Source organism: Dromiciops gliroides, chromosome 3 (assembly GCF_019393635.1).
Source record: "Dromiciops gliroides isolate mDroGli1 chromosome 3, mDroGli1.pri, whole genome shotgun sequence".
Classification (NCBI taxonomy): Eukaryota; Metazoa; Chordata; class Mammalia; order Microbiotheria; family Microbiotheriidae; genus Dromiciops; species Dromiciops gliroides.
Genome location: NC_057863.1, coordinates 305,277,199 through 305,301,334, shown reverse-complemented (window position 1 = coordinate 305,301,334; position 24,136 = coordinate 305,277,199). Strand labels below are relative to the sequence as shown.

The 24,136-nt window shown below is 38.4% G+C and overlaps 2 protein-coding genes across 6 annotated transcripts in view; one reads left to right on the top strand and one right to left on the bottom strand.

Moving 5' to 3' along the window:
• The window catches only part of CMSS1 (cms1 ribosomal small subunit homolog), a 416,392-nt gene that overhangs the window by 364,611 nt on the left and 27,645 nt on the right, over positions 1 to 24,136 (bottom strand). The gene's annotated exons all lie outside the window — the stretch shown is intronic.
• The window catches only part of FILIP1L (filamin A interacting protein 1 like), a 348,713-nt gene that overhangs the window by 304,344 nt on the left and 20,233 nt on the right, over positions 1 to 24,136 (top strand). For 4 of the 5 annotated variants that reach the window (XM_043994136.1, XM_043994135.1, XM_043994137.1 and 1 more), the window contains one exon: positions 14,424 to 17,199. In XM_043994136.1, the coding sequence (XP_043850071.1) occupies positions 14,424 to 17,199 (2,776 nt within the window). Of the gene's footprint in view, positions 1 to 14,423; positions 17,200 to 18,861; positions 21,311 to 24,136 lie in introns of those variants that run through there. The other variant, XM_043994138.1, reaches the window with a different exon arrangement.

Genomic DNA, 24,136 nt, shown 5'->3' with positions numbered 1-24,136 from the left:
AAGTGTTTTGTTGTCTTTCAGTCGTTCCAGTCAGTCTCTCTGTGACCCATTTGGGGTTTTGTTGGCAAAGATACTGACTAGAGTGGTTTGCCATTTCCTTTTCCAGATCATATTTGAAGATGAGCAACTGAGACAAACAGGGTTAAATGATTTGCCCAGGGTCATACAGCTAGTAAGTGTCTGAGGCCAAATTTGAACTCAGGGCAATGAATCTTCCTGATTCAAAGCCCAATGCTCTATCTACCTTGCCACTTATATCTATATCTTTACTCCCTTTTCATTGCCAAATTCCTACTCCCTCTCTTCCCAGTCACTCAACACTTTGCAAGGTAGCTTACAAAAGCCTACCACCCCACTGAAACTGCTCAACAAATTTAGCAGTGATCTCTAAAGGATTGACAGCCTTTTCTCAGTCTTTACCCTTTTTCAATCTCTGTAAGCATCTGACACTGCTGACCACCCCTATACTCCTCTCCCCTTCCTTGCCTCTTGGATACTCTCTCCTTTCTGGCTTTTCATGACACTACTTTGTCTCCTGAGAGTCTCCTTTGCTAGATCATAATTCTATAAATTATTCTATAATATATCATAAATTTAATTTGCTACATCATGCCTGCTGTGTGTGACCTCATGCAATGATGCCACTATCTTCTAGCCTCCTCAAGGCCAAGCTACATTTCCTTTTTGTGATGATAACTACAAAAACCAGCTGTGTTTTGTTTATTTAAAGTTTGTGGGTGAGGAGGGGGACACATTTTATTAAAACTAATAACTCAATCAAGGACAGGGTTGAGAAGAGAAAATGAGATGGTAGGCCCAGTATAAAGGCCTAGGTTCAAGGGATGCCTCTACAGATTGCGTAGTCTTGGACAAATCAAATAAACTCTCTGAGATTAAAAAAATACTTTCACCAGCTACCTCACAGGGTTGTTGTGAAGACCACAATAAGACTTGAAATACTAGATAACTTTGAAGTTGTTGACATATCATATCCCTTACAACTTCTATTCTTGAGGGGACATACCTCCATACAATTATACTGTTAAAATCTGAAAGTCATGACTAAGAGGAACTGTCTTTCTCCCCCATTGGTAAGCAAAACTCTAGATATGTGTCTTGCTAATGAGGCTTTGGAATCTTCCCTTTCATAGACTATAAGCTTCTTGAAGGCAGGGGCTATCTTTTGCCTCTTTTTGGATCTCTAGTGCTTAGCACAATGCCTGGCATGTAATAGATGCTTAATAAATGTTGAATGAATGAAATATTTGTATTAGATATAAACTTTAATACCTAGAAATAGAATTTCTCTTCAAAAAAAAAGAAAAAAAAAAGAGGGACAGCTAGGTGGCACAGTGGATAAAGCACCAGCCCTAGATTCAGGAGGACCTGAGTTCAAATCCAGCCTCAGACACTTGACACTTACTAGCTGTGTGACCCTGGGCAAGTCACTTAACTCTCATTGCCCTGCCAAAAAAAATTAAAATAAAAAAGACAGGGGCAGCTAGGTGGCACAGTGGATGGAGCACCACCAGCCCTGGAGTCAGGAGTACCTGAGTTCAGATCTAGCCTCAGACACTTAACACTTACTGGCTGTGTGACTCTGGGCAAGTCACTTAACCCCAATTGCCTCACTAAAAAAAAAAAAAAAAGACAGGAAAATAATTTATTAATTACAGCAACAACAACAAAAAGAGTGATTGGTAAAAAAAACCAAAAGCACTATTTTAAGAAAGATCAATTGAGGGGGCAGCTAGGTGGTGCAGTGGATAAAGCACCAGCCCTGGATTCAGGAGGACCTGAGTTCAAATCTTGCCTCAGACCCTTGACACTTACTATAGCTGTGTGACCCTGGGCAAGTCACTTAACCCTCATTGCCCTGTGCAAAAAAAAAAAAAAAAAGGAAAGAAAGAAAGAAAGAAAGAAAGAAAGAAAGAAAGAAAGAAAGAAAGAAAGATCAATTGAGCTATTTTGTGGATATGTCCAAATGATCAACAAATATTTATTCAATATCTATTGAGGGTTGTCTGGTAAGAATCACATGCATAAAACCTTTTTATAAGACAAAAGGCAAAATAAGTCTTTTCCCTCTGAATTCCCTGTAGGTACATGGAAAATAAATCATTCCTCAAACACCTCATACTCAATTCTCTAGATTTGAGAACTACAGGAACTACATCTATCCATTCAAAAAAAAAAGTTTTGAAAGAAAGCATATTACTGGCAGGGACTGTGTTTTCTCTCATATTCAGGATATCTAGAGGTGTTCTGCACACACTACGTGATTATGGTCTGTAGTTGCATCAGGCAGCATCAGTGATGCAGTGAATAGAGTACCAGGCCTGTGTTATCCTGAGCAAGTCACTTAGCCCTTTTTGCCTCAGTTTCCTCCTTTATCGATTGAGATGGAGAAGGAAATGGCAAACCACTCCAAGATCTTTGCCAAGAAAACTCCCGTTTCCTTTATTTTTTCTCTCAAGAGGCAACCTGTATAGAAGCAGTAGACAGAGCACTGGACTTAAGAGTCAGGAAGACCTGGGTTCAAATCCTGCCTTAGACACTTCCTAGTTATGTCTCCAGGCAAGTCACTTCACTCCATTCTGTTTACTCACCTGCAAAATGTGAATAGCAGCACCTGTAAGCACCTACCTCACAGGACTTTTAAGAGGGTCTAATGAAGTAAAGTAGATAAAAATTCTAGAAATCTTAAAGCCCAAATAAATGTCAGCCATGAAGATTGCGTGATTATTTGATGGGGAAGGATCCTTACTTACTGCAAAAAATCATAGGATTTAACAAAAAGGTGGCATTTAAGTTAGGCTCTAAAAACATGACTAGGGATGTAGCTTCAGACACTAATTTTGTGCAGGTCATTCTGCTAGGTACTCCATAGACAGAAGACAAGACCCAGTCTCTGCCCATGTAGACACTCTAGCTGAACAAGAAAGTCTAAGTGGGATGGATATTTCAGGCACAGTGAGCAGCCTAGGGAAACAACAAAGAAGCAAGGAGCACAGGGCAAGGTTAGGAGGATACAGAGAGTCGTAAAATGAGAAAATGCTGGAAAAGCTGGATAATGGCCAACTTTGGAAAACCCAGCAGCACTAGAGTAGCCCTGAAGACTTTCTGAGCAGGAGGGACATGCCCAGACCCATTTCTAAGGAGGCTTGTCTGGCAGGAATGCAAGGGATGGGTTAATGGGGAAAGAGAACAGAGAGGCATGGTGACCTGATGGGAAGATACTGCAATAGTCCGGGCAGGTGACAACGGAGGAAACAGAGAAGAGTCGGGATAGATGGGAAAAGCTGAAGAGGTCAGAAACCTCAGAATTTGGTGACAGATAGTACAGAGGCTTATAAAACCTTATAAAAGAATGAGACCTTAGAGAATAATTTAGTCCAAGCCCTTCATTTTGGAGAAGAGGAAAATGAGACTCAGTTAAATGACTTGACCAAAATCATGCCTGTTAGATACATACACTGTGTGTGTGTGTGTGTGTATGTGTGTGTGTACACACACATATATTTCCAGACCTACTCTCTCCTGAATTTCAGTACCTCACCAACTATCTATTAGACCCTTAGCACTAGATGTAAGGTAGCTCTCTCTAATAACACATCCAACACAGAACTCATTCTCTTTCCTCCAAGACCCACACTTTGTCTTGGTTTCCTAATTTCCATCACTATGCTCTTCCAGCTGCCCAGGTTAAGAACTTGAGAGTCCTTCAATTGATCACTCTCCTTCATCCTGCATATCCAATCCACTACAAAGACCTTTGTGACTTTACCTCACCAATATGTCTCACTTCTGACCCCTCTGCACCACTTCAGTTCAAGATTTTGTCACCTTTTTCCTGGACTATTGCAAGAGCCTTCTTATTGGTCTCCCTGATTCAAGTATCTTATCAATCAATAAGCATGTATTTGTTCTTAGTTTCTCTAATGCATCCTCCACAAACCTGCCCAAATCATGAATCAACTGCCCTGAATCAAAGAGCTGCAGGGATTCCCTGTTGCCTCTTGGACAAGATTCCAAAGCTTTTGTCTCACATTTGATTCCCTTCGAAATCTAACACCAACCTACCTTCTTTTCAGGCTTATTGTATATTACTACCACTTGCCCAAATCTGTCCTCAGACACTGACTAGCTGTGTAACTCTGGGCAAGTCACTTAACCCTGTCTGCCTCAGTTTCCTCATCTGTAAAATAAGCTGGAGAAGGAAATAGCAAGCCACTCCAGTATCTTTGCCAAGAAGGCCCCAAACGGGGTCTGACAAAGAGTCAGACATGACTGAAACAACTGAACAACCCTTTATCTGATTCTACATTCCAGCCAAATTAGCTTATTTGCTGTTTCCAGGATAAATCCTTTCAGGAAATGGATTCTCCATCTCATGTCTTTCCACACAGGCTCTCTGTCCCTCATGCCCAGAACACATTCCCATCTTCCCCTAGATCTCTTAGAATCCCTAGCTCCCTAAGTGCTTAATAAATGCTTACTTGATTGACTAATTCAAATCACTCCAGTCACCTCTTTTTCCAGCTTCACACAAATACTTTGTATTTTTTGTTTCTTTGTTTACAAGCCCCTTGAAGGCAGGCAGGGTTTAGTCTTTGTCTTTGGATCCCTAATACCTTAAATATAATAGATACTTAATAAATGCTTGCTGACTAATTGATTCTGACTGCAAGGAAGGGTAACTGGGGGAAAGAAGTCTATTCAAATGCCCAACTAAACTTTAGGAGAGGCAGTGAGGTAGATTAGGTAGACCAATGGACTAGCTATGTGATTTCATGTAAGTCCTATCATATCCCTGGAACCCAGTTTCCCTATCTGTCAAATAAGCTAGTCAGGCTTCATGGGCTTCAAAGTCCCTTAGAGGTCTAAAATTCTATGTGAAGGATGGTGGTGGTCGTAGTCTTTGTGTACGTGCATATATGTCTAAATATATGTGTGATATAAATATGCATATGTATGTACAAATATATACACATAAATTCTGAGGTGGCTCAGTGGATAAAATGCTGGATCTAGAGTCAGGAAGATCAGAGTTCAAATTCTGCCTCAGACAGTGACTGGGCAAGTCACTTAACTGTGTATGCCTCAGTTTCCTCATTTGTAAAATGGGATGGAGAAGGAAATGGCAAACCACTCCAATATCTTTGCCAAGAAAACCCCAAATGGGTCACGAAGAATTGAGCATGACTGAAAAATGACTGAAAAATTTGCCCAGCTCTTTGATAGAAACTTGCAGGAAAAAAAAAAAGTCACTTCCTTCAGAGAGTTTATATTTCTATTAGGGTTTCACGTACACAGAAAGGTAATACAAAATACACACAAAATCACATATAATTTATCCCACTTAGGGGGGTAGAGGAATAAAGTTAAATTCCTAAATCACAATGCAAGTGGGTGACGAAAAAACAAAGAGAAGTCATATCATCTTCCTCTCACTGTGTGTACTTCTCACTACCAAACTCCTCCTCCTTTATCTGCCTCCTCCATCACTGTATGCCCAACATGGGAGGGAAACAGTTAAGGAACTCAGTTCACTAGATTTTTAGTCACCCATTTATAGTATTTCTCAATGATCTCAAGGATGACATGATCTTAAATAATGAAGACATTAAACAGACACAGACAGACACAGACACACTCTCTATCAGTAGATGCCAAAAAAAAAAAAAGTGTTACTGTTCTAAGAGATCATGCTGACCAAGCCAAATGAATCCGACTCATGACATGATGGCTGTGGTATGCTATTGCTGCTATAATTTAAAAAAAAAAAAAAAAAAAACCTTTGACTCTTGAGAGAAAAAATAAAGGAAACGGGAATACATAAAATGAAAGACTCTTCACAGTTATTTTTATAAGCATGCCTAAAAATGATACTAAATACTGCATAGTTCTATTGAAGAAAGGATGAGTACAATAAGGAAATAGGCATCACATGAATAGCTATATACTGTGTATGTTGGTTGGAATTTTGCATTCAGAGCAGGAAAGGACTAGAGAGGTCATCTAGTCTAAACCTCTTTATTTTAGACAGGAGAAAACTTAGAGGTGAAGTGACTTCCACAGAGTCACACAGGGAGAAAGCCACAAAGCCAGGGTGTGAACCCAAGTCCCTGACTTCAAATCAAATACACTTTCTGCTAAACTACACTGCCTCAAGAGTGATGAAAAGTATGAATCAATATTCAACAAAAGGGTTTGAAACTTGGGAATTATTTCACAGTCTGTTCAGCTACTGTCCATTCAAAATGTTAACATTAGTAATTACACCTTATAAAATAACTACTACAAGATATACTGGGAGAGATCCATAACCACAGACCAACAAATCCCCACCATAAGACCAGGAATTCTGCTAGTTAATAAAACTAACAATTCAAGGGAATTTAATAATCCAGCTGTCCTTCTTAGCAGAAACCTGGTAAATCTCAGAAGGAAAAGAATCAAGTGATCTAAGTATGCTTCTCTGGCAGGAAAATTAAAGCAAGTAATAGGTACTGAGAAATTAAATCCTAGCCATGATTAAGGGAGTGTCATTATAAAACAGACATCTCAAAAATCTATAGCCTTACTAGACTTTTGAAGATACTTGCTTATCCTCAGGAAACGTCTATCCCAATTACAAATTATTGTAATGGACTCATTTAATAGAACCCATGCTACTAAAATGAGTTTTGTTGTTGTTCAGTTCTTTCAGTGTGCCTGACTCTTTGTGACCTCATTTGGGGTTTTCTTGGCAAAGATAATGGAGTGGTTTGACAATTCTTTCTCTAGCTCATTTTACAGGTGGGGAAACTGAGGCAAATAAGGGTAAGTGAATTTCCCAAGATCACACAGCTAGGAAGTATCTGAGGCCAGATTTGAACTCGGGTTTCCCTGACTGTACCACCTAGCCATTCCCTACAATATGAGTTAAGATCCCATTAAACTTAACTGTAACAATACCTTATATTTCTAAGGAGGTTTTCAAAAGACAGGCAAAATGAAAAATAGTTAGCACATAGTAGGCACTCAATAAGTATTTCTTGAATGAAGGAAATAACTGCCAAATTCCACGTGCTACAACATCACTGGGAACATTCCCAGTTTTAAAACCAGGCAACTGAATGGGTCCTTGCCCATGTTTTAAACAGTGGTTTGAAACAGACACATGAGACCATGTGGAGACACATTCTCATCATTACAGGATTTTTTAGGGTCTGGAGAAAAGGAAATGAGAGGACAAAAGTTGTATTTGCCCTATTTGGCAAAGAATCTTTGACAGACATGGCCTTTCTATGTCAGGCTGTGAAAGACTGGCTTTATTGCTGATAGAAACATTGAACCAGTGACTAAACCAGTGATCAACAGCTTGTGGAATTCATCAGAATGAAGCAACATGTCTCTTCTCATTAGAAACCTATAAGAGTAGAAGACAGCAGAAACTCAAGGACTTTCCAGAGGAAGATTGAACTTTTTCCCTATTAACAGTTCATCAAACTAACACTATACTTATGCACTACAGCACTAAATACTTTAGAAGTCAAGGCTCCACAAATCCCCAGTGTTAGGTCATCAGAGAATCAAGTATGATCAGTTCAATCTTTCCTGCCAGTTGGCTTGTTTACTCTTGTAACATGAAAAGAAGGACATAGCACTGGGATGTACTATTCGCTGAGGGCAGCAGAAAGCACCTGAGGGGGCAGGGGATGATATGGAAGGAGGAAGTCAGTTCTAAGGCAACTAAACTACTACAGATTTTGGGTCTTGCCAAGACCTTTCCAGGCTACACAAAATTGTTTGAAAGTTAATAATAATAATAATAATAATAATAATAATAATAATAATAATAATAATAATAATAACAGCAACAACAACTAAGGTTTATATAGTACTTTAAGGTTGTTTTTTTCCTAAAATTTTATTTATTTTATTTTTAATTTATGGGATAACATAGTACATGATTTTAAAAAAGATTGCACCTGAAACTGTAAATTTATTATGTATAACTTGCTATTCCTTTTCAATATATAATAGTTATCATGTAAATTTCTTTTTTTTTCTTTGGCAAAGTGCTTTACAAATATTATCTCATTTAATCCTCATAACAACAAGGTAGGTGCTATTTATTTTTAATCCCAATTTTACAGATGAGGAAACATGCAGATAGAGGTTAAGTGACTTGTTGAGGGTCACAAAGTATCTGAGGCAGGATTTGAACTCCAGGTCCAGCAATCTATCCATTGTGCCACCCAGCTGCCTCTAAACAAATCAATCAATCAATCAAGTACTTATTAAGCACCTAATATGTGCCAGATACTGCATGAAATGCTGGGAATAAAATTCAATGAAGTTGAGAATACAAATATGACAAAGGAAATACTCCTTCTTTGGCCTTTTCAAGAAAGTACCCCAAGTTCCAAGCAGAATCTCTCAATGACACTTCTTCGGGTGTCCATCTGAGGTTTAAGTGCAAAGTCCTATAGGAATAATTTTTAGTGATTCCCTTCCCTTTTTGTTTTTCTTTCCTTGAAAAATTAGTCTGAACCCTAAAAATTTGAGAGCCACTTTCTCGTTAGAAGGCATATTTGTTAAGTCCTATTTTATTTTATTTTTTCACTTACTTTCTTTTTTTGTGTGTGGGGCAACAAGAGTTAAGTAACTTGCCCAAGGTCACACAGCTAGTGTCAAGTGTCTGAGGCCGGATTTGAACTCAGGTCCTCCTGAATCAAGGGCCAGTGCTTTATCCACTGCGCACCACTTGGCTGCCCCTTGAGTCCTATTTTAAATACAAAAAATAAGTAGATAAATTATTTTTATTTCTTCCTCTGTTACTTTCAGGTCAATACCTGAAGGAATTCACACAAAGCTGTGACCATGAAATATTGAAACTGATTATCATTATTCTGCAGCCATAACACTAATTTGCCTCAAGCCCCTCAATATTCATGACAGAGGTTAGGAAAAAATAAAGGGAAGGAGTTGTCTTGGTAGTTTGGGATTCTTTCCTCAAGTTTATGCAGAGTGGTAAGACTGAAAGTTTACTAGGACTTGAAATCAGGGAAGACCTGGATTCAAATCTTGCCTCTGACACCAATTCAATGACCATGGGGAGGTCACTTGAGCTCTCAGTCATCAGTTCCTCACCTGCAAAATGGGGATAATAACAGTTATACTATTTATCTCATGGATTGTTGTAAGACTCAAATAAGATACTGGTGTGTGGAAGGCAGTATACGAACCTTAAAGCACAACTGCATGTGTCAGTTATTATTACTTTCTATTGCACTCTCCCTCTGAAAGGCCCATAATAATGTTACTTTGGGAACCTTTCCATAAAGGGCTCAAAAGTTCTTTTACATAGTAATTACCTTAGCATCCCTTTTCTGAGTTAGCCACTCTAAAACACTACTGTGACAGTTCCCACAGAAAGGTGAAAGCGCATGCATAAAAATACTCAGAAATGTGCCGACTGTTTTGCATGAATGACATAGTGTATAATTGTTTGACATTTGTTACCTTATTACTTCCAGAAGGAAATAAATGTGTGCACATACCTCCAAGGGTCTTTAAATATATAAAGGGAAAGATGTTAAGAAATATGTAATTTGTAAAACAAGAGTAATTGTGGTTAACAACAAAGAGCTTTCAAAATGACAGATATAATTGTTTTTAGGAAATGTAAGCAATCAGTATTGCATATAATTACAGTGATAAACCACAATAAGTTATATAAGCTCTGAGCTATAATAGAAATGCTAAAGGAAGGTTGTAATAAGACACTGTTGGATCTAACCACCTCACATTTATGTCTATAAAACAAGTTTCCAAGGACTGTTTTTACTGGAAAGGTTTCAGTAAATGTTCTTTAGTCCTCCAGGGTCAGTAATTGGACATGCTTATGAATACTGGGACTAAGTGATGTTAACTACTTTTGTCTGAAATCTAAGCGCATTCTTAAATATATATATATATATATATATATGCACACATACATACATATATTTTCCATAGACAGATACAGATTTAAAAGAAAGATTTAAAGAAATTTAAGCAAATGGTACCTTGATTCACATGCTTCTGTCTTAGAGGTATATTATTCTACTGGCCAATTTCACACATCTAGGTACTTTAGAAATTAAATTAAAAGTATATGATGTTTTTTATCCCATATTTAAATCTCTGAACACTGATGGGAGAAGTGGAGGGGGAAGAAATCACATCTAACAATCTTTTGATCTTTCTATATCAAAAAGTGCCTGCTGAGCAACCATCAGAAATATACACATTTTGAGAATTTTTTTTCATCAGTAGTGATAAATTTGGCCTGATTTAGATCACACACTTGGTTTAAGGTTCCTTCTGACTGGTGGTACAGCTTGGGTTAGTAGAAGCACAGCCTGTGACCATGAAACTGACCAGGTTCACACGGTGTCTAATTAATAACACTGCACAAATAAGACATGTCCCTTTCAACTCCAGATCTCAAAAGCCTAACATTTGAAGGACCACTAAATATTTAGCATAAACCAAAACTCTAGAAAACACCTTTGGTATTTGGAACAGTACAGTTTAAAAGACCAATTGCAGGAAATACATACTTATCAAGGGCATTCTGTTGTTCTGGTCTAAAAAACATTCTCTGCCTATCAACTTATTTTCTGGCCTCTTTCTACTTAGCTAGAGTGGTCCTTAGAAAACAGTTTGGGGGAATCTAGTGAGACTTTTGCTCCCCTGAAAATAGCCTTTGAGAACAGAGAGTCACTTCTGAGATGCAATGAAACATCAGGAGGGAACTATAAATGTGCATGATGATTATTAAATACTAAGGAAATTATAATCATATTAAATTATAATTAATATAATCCTACTAAAGACTAAGAAAAAATGAGATAGTCAATTAGGAAGATTCAAAGAAATGGTTAATTTTAGGATCCATTTTGCTTGAAGGTTACAGATGCTTGTAGGTTATCTACTGACAAAAAAATCTTTTCTCTACAAAAAATGTTTAAAAAGACAAACAATCCCATGTAACAAAACTAAAAGACAAACCTACTCCAATCTCACTGGAGGATGGCAGCCTATGAATATACAATGCTCAATGAACCTCAAATCAGCTTGACTCAAGCTGAATGGATTCAAATACCACACTGCACTCACTATTCAAAAATTAGCCAAATAAAGCCAAAGTTGTGAATATAAGGCCAAAGGTCAGATCTCATGGCAGCCAGTTGGCTTTGCACAGAAATTCTTTACTTCATGGTCACAAACTATCTCCCATTTAACCATCTTGTGAAGTCTGTGGGTAGGCAAATACAAAGCCACTTGGCACTATACTAAAAAAATCTAGTTCCTTCCAATCCTAGTTGAGAAATGTCCCTTTATGTACAAAGTCAGTAATAAGTGTAGTCCCAAAGACCAAGTAGTATCATAAACATATTCATAGGAACCTATGACTGCTTCCTGTCTCTTTTTCCCATGTTCTCTCCACAGTTCTGAGACTACTGATGTGTAGCAAAGATAGTCCTCTTTCAGCAGGGAGTACAATGATTTTGGGCTAGTAGGTGGTACAGTGGGTGAAGTGCCAGGCCTGGAGGCAGGAAGATTTGTTATTCCTGAGTTCAAATCTGACCTCAGACTCTAACTAGCTATATAACCCAGAGCAAATCACTTAACCCTGTCTGCCTCAGTTTCCTCATCTATAAAATGAGCTGGAGAAGGAAATGGCAAACCACTCCAGTATCTTTGCCAAGAAGACCCCAAATGGGGTCACAAAGAGTTGGACATACTTGAACTGACTGGACAACATTAACAAAATTTAAAACACAGGAATGCACATCTTTCTGGCCCCTTAGAAACTGCCAAAACTTCCTTTTCACCCACCAAGGGCAATTAGATGGTATAGTGGATAGAGCACTGGGCCTGAAATCAGGAAGACCTGAGTTCACATCCAGCCCCAGACACTCTCTAGACACTGTGCTTGACCCTGGGCAAGTCACTTCAAGTTTTTCAGTCTGTTTTCCCATCTGTAAAATGGTGATGATAATAGCAGTTAACTCCCAGTGTTGTTGTGAGGATCCAAAGAGATAATAATGGTAAAAGCAGCGCTTAGCACAGTGCCTGGTCCATAGTAAACACCATGTAAGTGTTAGCTATTATTTTGAATCTGGCAGTGCTGGATTTGGAACAACACTAAGAAAATATTCATTTCCGACACCGCATTCATGACTATTGGAAATCCTTAGAGCTTAAAATTCCTCTTCATTACTTCACTGTGCCACGGAAATGAACCCTAGATCACAGACTGAATAAATGAATCAGCCATTTAGAGCTGGAAGCAGCCTCAGAGGTCATCTAGAAGTAGGCAGTTATGTGGCTCAAGGGATAGCTATCTGGGGCTCAGGAAGACCCGAGTTCAAATCCAGCCTCAGATACTTAGCTGTGTGACCTGACCACTTACTATCTGTCTCCCTGCTTCCTCAATTGTAAAATGGGCATAATAACAGCACTGGTATGGCAAGGTTGTGGTGAGGATGGAATGAGCTATTTATAAAGCACTCAGCACCACTCCTGGCATACCTCTCAGGCTATAGAAATGCTTCTTCCTTTTCACTAGCCCAATCCCCTCACTTTAGAAGCAAACTGGGGCCCACAGAAGTCAAGTGGTTTGTTCAAGGTCAAATGGGTAGGTAATAAGGCAAATTCTGGCAGTTTTTACCAAGCTGGTGTAACGATTGGAATAACGCCACCTGCTGGAGACTTACTGTAGAAGAGTTCTGCCCATGAAGCGAAGGTCTTTGAGGGCAGGACCAGGAGTCTTTTCTTTGGCGTGAGGAAGTGATGTGGGCTAGTGGGAGGAGGAAGGAAGAGACTGGAGCTCGCTCAGGGGCTCTTTCCTCTGGACTCTGGTGGAGAGCGGAGCTAGAAATGTGCTCTCCCTTTAATAGACAGGAATCTAGGCCTTTCTCTCTCTTTACCAAATTCTTATTCTCCTTAATAAATGCTTAAAAGTCTAACTCTTGCTAAAGCTTATAATTTATTGGCAACCACTCATTAGATATTTTAGACAGACTAGCTAGACTGGAAAGGCTTTGAAGAAAAGGTCTAGCATTTTAGTTTTCTGTCCTTAAAGGTCTACTGTCTGAGGATCAGTCTGGTTAAGTTCAAGGCTGTCTACTCAAAAAGGATTTTATTTTTTATATACATCAATTCACAAAGACTATTTATTTACTAGGTTGTAGAGAGAAACACTGTAGACAGGATAAGTGCTTTGTTTTGTTTGTGGGGAAGAGTAGGAGAGGAATAGATATCTGCCTTGACGAAAGAACTGAAAAAGAAGTGTCCCTGAATTCTAGCTTTTGTTCTTCAATGCAGCAAAATTAAAGTATCATATATAGATTTGGAACTGGAAGGAACCCTAAGAAGTCATTAAGTGCTAGATTCTATTTTTTATGGGCCAGGAAGTGAGACACAAAAGAAAAGTATTTAGAGACTATATTTACTACATGTAGTAGTAAATAGCAGAGCAAGAAATCAGGCCCTCTAACTTTAAATCTGAAGTTCTTTCTACCATCATAATTATGTCCTTGGTGATCAGTGCTTATTGAATATTTATATATCAACAAACTAAAGGATGAAATCAAATTAAATCTTAAGATTTTTATCAAGGGGGCAGCGAGGCGGCACAGTGGATAAAGCACCAGCCCTGGATTCAGGAAGACCTGAGTTCAAATCTGACCTCAGACACTTGACATTTACTAGCTATGTGACCCTGGGCAAATGACTTAGCCCTCATTGCCCTGCAAAAAAAAAAAAAAAAAGAAGAAAAAAAGATTTTTATCAAGTCAGGAAATTTGGATTTTAAATGCTAAAACCTCCCACTCATAAAACCAGAATAAAAGTCCTTAAGGTAAAGCCCTCAGATGATGGTCTCCAGGCTACATTAGAACAGTATCTCTCTTATTTATTCACAGAATCTTTTCCCCCTTGACCTCCCTCCCTCAGCATTCTCTGGAAACCAGAGCTTGTATTGAGCACCAAGTCAGTACCTAAACTGCTTATCAAGGTTCCCCTCCCCTCCGAAAAATAAAGAATCTGAAGATTCACAGAATTAGAGCAGAAAGGGACCTTAAAAAGCCATCAAATCTTACTCCATTTATACAGCCCCAACTATGTGCCAGATGAAGAACTGAGGCCAAAGAAGCTAAATGACTTGCCCAATACTGCAGAGCTAGTAAGTATATATGGCAGGATTTGAAGGCAGGTCTTCTTGATTCAAAATCCAGCACCCTATTTACCAAGCCAGGCTGTCTCTCAGATACTGTCCTTTAGCCAGGGACATCAGTTTCCAAAATTATAGAATGAATAACCACTCCTAACAATCCACTATAGCCAAGGTAGTAAAACAGAATGCACTTTGTGTTTTTCAGATTTAAAGAGCTAATAGACCAAGAAACAGCCTACCACAAACAAAGAGAACGAGAGAACAAGAAGAAAGTCAGTGCACTCAAGGAGGAGCTGACCAAATTGAAATCATTTGCCTTGATGGTTGTGGATGAACAACAGAGGCTTACCCAACAGCTCACCCTCCAGAGTCAGAAAATCCAAGACTTGACCACGACTGCTGAGCAAGCACGCAAGAAACTGGCCGTTGCTGAAGCCAAAGCTCAGGAAGAAGAGCACAAGGCAAGCAGGCTAGAAAAAGAACTGCAAAGGCAAGCCAGAGAGCTCTCTGAGAGCCAGGAAGCAATAATGGCCAAACTCACCAATGAGGACAGCCAAAATCGGCAGCTCCGGCTAAAACTAGCGGCACTCAGCCGCCAAATTGATGAGCTGGAGGAGACAAATAGGTCTTTACGAAAAGCAGAAGAAGAATTACAAGAAATAAAAGAAAAGATCAACAAGGGAGAAGGTGGTAATTCCAGCATCCTAGCAGAAGTGGAAGAACTTCGAAAAAGAGTATTAGAAATGGAAGGCAAAGATGAAGAATTCATAAAAATGGAAGAGCAGTGCCGAGATCTCCACCAACGGCTGGAAAAGGAGACGTTACAGAGTAAGGACTTTAAACTGGAGGTTGATAAACTCAACAAGAGGATTATGGATTTGGAAAAACTAGAAGATGCCTTTGGCAAAAGCAAGCAGGAGTGTCACACTCTGAAATGCAATCTAGAAAAAGAAAAGATGACAACAAAGCAACTGTCTCAAGAATTGGATGGTTTAAAAGTGAGAATCAAAGAGTTAGAAACCATTGAAAGTAAGCTAGAGAAGACAGAATTCACCCTAAAAGAGGATTTAACTAAATTGAAAACACTGACGGTGATGCTGGTTGATGAACGGAAAACGATGAGTGAAAAAATGAAGCAGACAGAAGATAAGCTACAAGCCGTTACATCTCAGCTTCAAGTGGAACAAAGCAAAGTGACATTGGTTACCGAAAAGTTGCTTGAGGAAAGCAAAAAAGCACTGAAGTCCAAAACAGATGTAGAGGAAAAGGTGTACAATGTGACCAAAGAGAGGGATGAACTGAAAATTAAGCTTAAAGCGGAAGAAGAGAAAGGAAATGATCTCCTGTCTAAAGTTAACATTCTGAAAAAGAGACTCCAATCATTAGAAGCTATTGAGAAAGATTTTCTCAAAAACAAATCAAAACAGGAGACTGGTAAGTCAGCAATAGCTGTACACCAAGAAAACAATAAGATCAAAGAGCTTTCCCAAGAGGTGGAGAGGCTGAAGCATAAATTAAAAGACATGAAAGCTATTGAAGATGATCTCATGAAAACTGAAGATGAATATGAGTCCCTTGAGCGGCGCTATGCTAATGAAAGAGACAAGGCTAAATTTTTATCAGAGGAACTTGAGGATGTTAAAATGGAACTTGCTAGGTACAAGTTAGCAGAAAAGACAGAATCCAGTCAGGAACAGTGGCTTTTCAAAAGGCTTAAAGAGGAAGAAGCCAAATCTGGTCACCTCTCAAGGGAGGTAGATGCATTAAAGGAGAAAATTCATGAATACATGGCAACTGAAAACTTAATATGTCACTTACAGGGTGACCATACAATTCTACAAAAGAAACTTAATCAACAAGAAAATAGAAATAGGGACTTGGGAAGAGAGATCGACAACCTTACTAAAGAATTAGAGAGGTATCGACACTTCAGTAAGAGTCTCCGACCCGGTCTTAATGGAAGAAGAATTTCTGACCTTCAAGTATTCTCTAAAGAAGTGCAAACTGAACCAGCAGACAATGAGCCTCCTGATTACAAAAGTCTCATTCCTTTGGAACGAGCTGTAATTAATGGGCAGTTATATGAGGAAAGTGATAATGAGGATGAAGACCCCAATGACAATGAGCCAACAGTGTCCTTCAAATGTAACTCATCTACTGCACATCCAGTCAACAGGAAGTTATGGATCCCCTGGATGAAATCCAAGGAAGGTCATCCTCAGAATGGAAAAATACCAGCCAAACAGAATGGAAGTTATGTGCAGCCTGGGGATCTGGTCCTAAGTCACACACCTGGTCAACCTCTTCATATAAAGGTTACTCCAGACCATGGGCAAAATACAGCCACCCTTGAAATCACAAGTCCTACTACAGAAAGTCCTCACTCTTATACAAGCACTGCAGTGATACCCAACTGCGGTACCCCAAAGCAAAGAATAACCATTATTCAAAATGCCTCCATAACACCAGTGAAGTCTAAAACCTCTACTGAGAGCCCCATAAACTTAGAACAAGGCACAGCTCCTATTACCATGGCCACCTTCGCCAGAGCACCAACCCCAGAATCCTGTGGCTCTATCACTCCTGAAAGGACAATGTCTCCTATTCATGTTTTGGCTGTGACTGGCTCAGCAAGCTCCCCAGAACAGGGACGGTCACCAGAGCCAGTGGAGATAGGTGCCAAGCACACCGTCTTCAGAGTTTCCCCAGAGAGACAGTCAGCATGGCAGTTTCAAAGGTCAAATAGCAATGGCTCAAGTGTGATAACTACTGAGGATAACAAAATCCACATTCACTTAGGAAGCCCTTACATGCAAGCTGTGGCCAGTCCAGTGAGGCCTGCCAGTCCTTCCACTCCACCACAAGATAACCGAACTCCAGCCCTAATTAATGGCACAACAGGCAAAGCAACAAATAAAGTGACCAGCAGCATTACTATCACACCAACGACCACTCCTCTCCCTCGACAATCACAAATTACAGTAAGTAATATATATAACTGACCCCTCATCATCATCATTCACACTGACATTCTTACAAGGAACTTACCCCCCTTTTTTCTTACCTCTCTCCAAATTAAAAAAAAAAAAGACTGAACTTTTACTTTGGGAGAGATTTGTGCATGAACTGTACAAGAATATATGAAACTAACTAAGTTTTGCCTGCATAGCCATATCAAGTGTGCACTTACTGTATATCATTTTGTTTTGTTTTGTTTTCATTTACCTATCTGTATGGAAAATATTTAGTCTGCACTTGTATAAATGCATCTTTATGTATTTCATTTTCCATAACTCACATTAATTTTGACTGCAATTTGTCTTGGTGAAATACTTTAACATTATAAAACAGTAAATAATTTGTTGTTTTTACCATTGCTTGCTGGATTTTCTTTTGGTCATCTTGTGTTACATTTTTGCATGTACAACAAAATTTTATTTTATATTTTGTGTGTATTAATTCTGCCCTTAAAATAAGACCCACTATCCATTTACTTTTGAATATCCACACTAAAAGAAGGGGATGAATGGCACAAATAACCTCAAAGAACAGATAGTCTAAATACATTTTGTATTTCTATTTCTTTTCAGAATTATTTTACACAAGTTATTGTTAAAGGTGGTTTGTATCCTCTGAGTCCCAAATGAAAATAGTAAACATTGCCTCTGAAACACAGGTCTGTAGCCAGCCTAAAATTAAAAGTTTTCTAGGGATGACTGAGGATTTATTATTTTTCTATGACTCATCCATAAATATAAAAAAGAAAAAAAAATCCAACCCATACTGTCAACTATTATCATTTAACAAGCTTTGTGCTTAGAACTCAATCAGTTTTAGGGGCAGCTAGGTGGCGCAGTGGATAGAGCACTGGCCCTGGATTCAGGAGGACCTGAGTTCAAATCCAGCCTCAGACACTTAACACTTACTAGTTGTGTGACCTTGGGCAATTCACTTAACCCCAATTGCCTCACCAAAAAGCAAAACAAAACAAAACCCAAAAAGAACTCAATCAGTTTCAAAGAACATATGTAACTCCCTTCCAATTTAGTTCACAAAATACTTGAGATTTCTCGCTTTGGTACCCCACATCTTATGACTAGATTGTACTTAGAAGCTTATGTCATAAGTTGTTGTTTTTAAATCTCAAATAAAAGTCAAAGATAATCAGAATGAATTCATAAAAAATATGGTGCTTAGAATAATTTTATATAACCTGAACTGATTCTTCTTTAGTTATCAGTTGTACCCTTTATAATTTACAAGGAACCAATCCATTCAAACACCCAAAGTATTCTGAGCCTCAGTTATGGGATTTATTGATCACATTAAGTGCATTCGGTTCAAAGACTAAATAAATGAAACTTTTGGGAGACCCACTGCATGTTGTGAGTTCCTGAATTAGACTGAGTTCCAAGACAAATCAGCCCATCACCACCTTCCTTTTTCCAATTCTAAAGTCACTATATTAATTCAATGAGGTCAGTTTTCATAGACAGTCCCAAATTTATAATAGTTCATCTCAGCACTTTTAACTGTGAGCGGTGCTTAAAAATAAAACCAATCTTCCTCCTTTCATAAGCATCCTCTGCTTTTTCTGTATAATCAATTATTAAAGGACCATAAAGCTAAGGTTTTGTTGACAGAAACACCTCCATGGTGATGAACTCCAACACCAACTTCACAGGATTGCATCATTATCCAGTGAGTTTGGCAAAAATCAGAGTCTGGCGATGCATGGAAAAGCTTGTGTTTAGACACATTTATCTTGGGAACCAGCAGTGACCAAGCTAGAAGGAATGATACTACAAAATAGAAAACAGTTTAAAGGAGTTTTAGTCATTTTAAATTTTAAGCAAAACCTTTACGAGGAATTATACACAAAGTTGTAAAAGGACACAAAGTCCATAAAAGGTAAGCATTATTACTAGCATCAACTAAAATCATTTCCATACTCAGCATCTGACCTTCTGAGAATTTCAGAGTGCTTAATTGCCACGTTCCCTAAATAATCATTCTTTCTACTTCAGCAGCAGCCATGAGAAGTCAAATGCCTTGCATTTGAGAGGGATAACTGGTTGGTCACAACTCAAATAAGCAGCAGAAGGAGCGTAAGAACATCAAGGTTTTGTACAACAGTTGCCTAGACCCTAAGCTATATCCATTACTCTGTGGAATTAATGTCTACTACTATGTGAAGCTAAATATTTCCTTAGACTGAAGGACTACAGGGTCCTTCACTATGACACTTCTCTATGACTATGACATTTAATGTGTCAAGTCCCATGGTTCCAAAGAACTAATTGTCTTTTTGTCATCCTAGATTAGTTCTTTTGTAGCCAGTAACCCCAAATGTTAAGCTCAAATATGGAGAAAACAACTTTTTCAGAGTCCCTTTCTTTCAGAGATTCCGCTACCAGAAAGACATTAGACTTATTTTAGTTCACACTTTAAAAAAAGGATAAAATTTCAGGAACACTAATAGATTAATAAACTATACCTAAGGTTTTTTTTTTTCAAATTCCCCTAATTTCAATACATAGTGAAGACCTTTAATGACTTCTGAAGTATATCTCCCATTTTTTAAACCTCTAAATAATTAATCTCCTCCCCAAATCATCTTTACAACTGGACATAGAAGTAATGAATATAAATCACTTTTCAGACTATTAAAAACAGTAATCACGTCCTATCTTTCAATATAGGATAATTTCTCTTTTGAAAAAAAATTGTATTTTTGTTATGCAAAGGGAAAAGTCATTTACAGTGTTACATGAGGTTGTGTAATAGGCTCTAGGGTAGAGAAAAGCACCCCAGCCCCATTTTAATACATTCAAGGCCTTAATCCCTATTCCCCATTGTATCACCCACCCTGTAGCACCCCAGGCACATATCTCTTTAAGCAGAACTAAGTTTTGTAGTGTTTTCCTCTGACATACTACCAATTAACAGCTATTCATAATTTTAAAATATGCAAATCTAACTCCTGAAAAGGGGTGTGTGTGTGCGAGTGTTTATCTGTGCAAAATGGAAGGGGCGAGAAGACAAAATTCTGATTAGTGTACTGTAACAGGGATTTTTACATAATTCAAATCTCTACTCTAAATAGAGAAAAGCTTGTAAAATTTTGTCCCTCTTCTTATGTTGTAGGATTTTCATTTCACATGAACAACAAAAAGATGGGTTGGGGGTGGAGCATAAGATGAATTCCTCTGCCCTTCTGAGGTCTCCTTTTCCTCCCACCCAGATAGCCACTTCTAAACTTCTAAGGGCTAAAAACATCTAACAGGTCATGCAAAGATGATGATGGGTTCTGAAATATCTAGTCACAAAACAAACACAACCATTTACTTTAGAAGTACATACTTATGGTTAGGTTTTAAAAAGCCATAAAAAAAAAGAAATTGTATCTTTCTTCACTTGAAAATATATATCTTTGTATTGGTGCCATATGGAGTGTTTCCACCTTCCCTCATCTTTTTATATATTTGATAAACATTTATAAAATGCCCACTTTATTCCAGGCACTTTGTTAAAGCACATGGGATACAAAGAAAGACATAAGACAATCTCTGCTCTCACAGAGCTCTCAGTCTAATGGGAGAGACAACATGTCAACAACTATGTACAAACAAGAAAGATACAGGATGCACTGAAAGTAAACAACAGCAGAGAGAAGGTACCAGCATTAAGGGGGATTAAGAAAGACTTCCTGTGGAAGGTGGGATTTTAGTTGGTATTTGATGGAAGTTGGAGAATTGATGAGACAGAGAGGGAGAGAACTCCAGGAATGGGGAACATGGAAACAAGAGGTAAAGTGTCCTTTGTGAGGAATGGAAAGGAGGCGGGGTCACTTGATCAAAGACTGAGAGTAAGATTCAAGGAAACTGCCAAGGGGAAGCAGGTTTGTATCACTTTGCACTACAAGCAAGACATTATAGTTAATGGTCAAGATGATGAGGAGTCAATGGAGCTTCCTGATAGTGGAGCTGACATGGACAGACCTGAGCTTTAGGAAGATGACTTCTGATAGCCATAAGTGGTAGATGGACTGTGGTGGGGAGAGACTTGAGGCATGGAGACTAACCATTAGACTATTATAACATTTCATAGGTGTAAGGTGATGAGGGCCAGCAGGCGTTAAGAGTATCAGGGGAGAAAAGGGGACATCTGTGAGACATTTTAGAAATGTGAAATCAACAGAACTTGGCAACATATTGGCATCAAAGAAGAGACACAGAAATCAGGATGGCATAGCCAGAAGTAGTAAGGAAATCTTTACATGGAAAAGCAAAACCAGTCAAGGAGGGTGGGGCTGGGTAGAGTTGACTGTATTTTTTCTTAAAATATGTAAAGGAGATATGAGGATTTACTTTTATGTTAAAATGAAGAAATGGCAAATTCCACACTTGGTTTAGGGCCACATTTAGTTTTCTCCACAATTTTAAGTCTCAGATCCTAACAATTTTTTTGGACTGATTTGCTGGGTTTTATAGCATCCTTCCTTCCCCAAAGTACTGAGAGATATTTGAAATCCAAATTAAAAGGATTTTTTCCTTAACTTATATTTGTTTGCTGATCATTTCTTAGCAATTCTCAAGATTACCCATGAGAAACAACCTGCAGCATAGCAAATCCAGGACTAAGCATCAGCAATCTAAAATCCCAATTCATGTTTCTTTATTTAAATAAAAAAGTTGTCTTTTGACGTGGGTATAGTAGTACTGAAACGTACATCCCCTCTATCATTTGATTTTAAGAATTACTATACTTAAAATGGGCTTGAGTATATACTTCAACACTTTTACCGCAGTTGGCCTAAGACTGGCCAACTTTGTGAATTCCAGTCCAACTTATGTTACAAGTGAAAAGGAGTAGGGTAGTCTCAGGTTTAGCCTATAATGGCTACTTGGGACTTCCTCACAAACCACTATTGGGATTGGCATAACTGGTAATTCTTGCTGCTCTGACATCATGGACCAGAGCCACAACAAGCCCAAAAGCTAAGAAAGAAAGCTACTGGACAGGGTTCTGGACAGTTAGGGAGGGAATGGAAGTAGTCAACAGTTGTATAATACTATACAGCATATTCCCTTTGATGTTCTAATGTCTAGATCAGGGGTATTCTTAGAATCAAATCAATCAATGAGGATTTATTAAGCACCTATTATATGTCAGCCACTATGCTAGGCACTCTAGATAAATAAAAGAATTAACCCTTCCTCATAAGTAGCTTACATTCTATGAAGGGACACAACATGTACATATACATATGGCAGCAGGTAAATAAACACTAAGCACCCACTATGTGTCAGGCACTGTGCCAAGCATTGGAGATACAAGAAATGTGAAAGAAAGCCTCTGCAACTCAAGGTGTTCACAATCTAATGGAGGAAACAATATGCAAATAACTATGTACAAACAAGTTACATACAGGATAAAGCAAGCGTTCTGGAAGTTACTGGAATTAGGAAAAATCAGGTGTACAAAAGTTAAACAAAATAAATACAAGGCAATTTTTTCAGGGAGGACAAGAGTGGCTGAAAGAAGGAAGAAAGGTATCAGATAAAGGGCTGTCCTTGAGCTGAGTTTTGAAGGAAACAAAAAACCCCACTCCCAGTACATCTCCAACACTCTCCAACCCTCCAACCAAGAATTAGAGAACATCTAATCCAATCCCCTCATTTTATAGATGAACATGGTTTACAGGGATCAGGCTGTGTAGGTAACCACTTATTTGACTATTTTATTATGTAACAACCTAAAGAAAAGTTAAAATGAATTAATTCTGCTTCCAGACACACAAAATCTGTAGATTGCTATTCTGACCCAACCCTAACTCCAAAGAGAGAGATACTGGGTTGGTTTGTTTGTTTGTTTACAATACTCAATTCCTAGGGACAACTAGGTGGCTCAGTGGATAAAGCACTGGCTCTGGATTCAGGAGGACCTGAGTTCAAATACAGCCTCAGACATTTGACACTTGCTAGCTGTGTGACCCTGGGCAAGTCACTTAACCCTCACTGCCCTGAAATAATTAAAATAAATAATACTCAATTCCTAACCTCTAGGAATGAGCAGGACTAAAACAAATGAAGAGGCAGAAGTATTCATACAGAAGTCAATAAAAGGGCCATTAACTATAATAAGGATTACATCTCCAAATTTGAATAAAATGAAGTTAAACACTCCCCTCTAAATAAGGAAAATATAGGTTGATTTTAGACAACCTGAGAGAATCATTTAGCTATTTTTCTCATTTATAAAAAAGCAAAGTTCTTTTTATATAATAAGCACTTAATAAATGCTATCTCAGTCATTCATTTTTCATTCAAAATGCTCCCTCTGGCTTTGAAAATGGCAGACAAAGGGAAGATCAAGACAATGTTGTTCACATTGTCATTTTGTTCACATCTGATTCTCTGTGACCCCATTTAGAATTTTCTTGGCAAAGATACTGGAGTGGTTTACCATTTCCTTCTCCAGCTCATTTGACAGACCAGGAAACTAAGGCTAACAAGGTGAAATGACTTGCTCAGTCACCTAGCTATTAAGTGTCTGAGGCCAGATATGAACTCGGGTTTTCCTGACTCCAGGTCCAGCACTCTATTCATGGCCACCTACCTGCCCTCAGGACAATAAGTGAATTATTAAGCTAGTGAAGATCTAGATCTATATATAAAATAATCAGTAAAAGTGTAGGATATGAAACCATTTGGGCCCAAGCACAGCATAGCATTAAAAGTGATAACTGAAATACCCAAGGTACAGTGTATGTAGATTTTTAAAGAAGAAGAAATCTGCCTTATCTGTCCTTTAAAAACCCACTTAAGCCGCTAGCAGGAAAAACATCTTTCCAACATGGTGGCTAAGAGAAATGCAAGCTTAGTTCACAGGGATTTACAAGTTTTAGAAATGAGA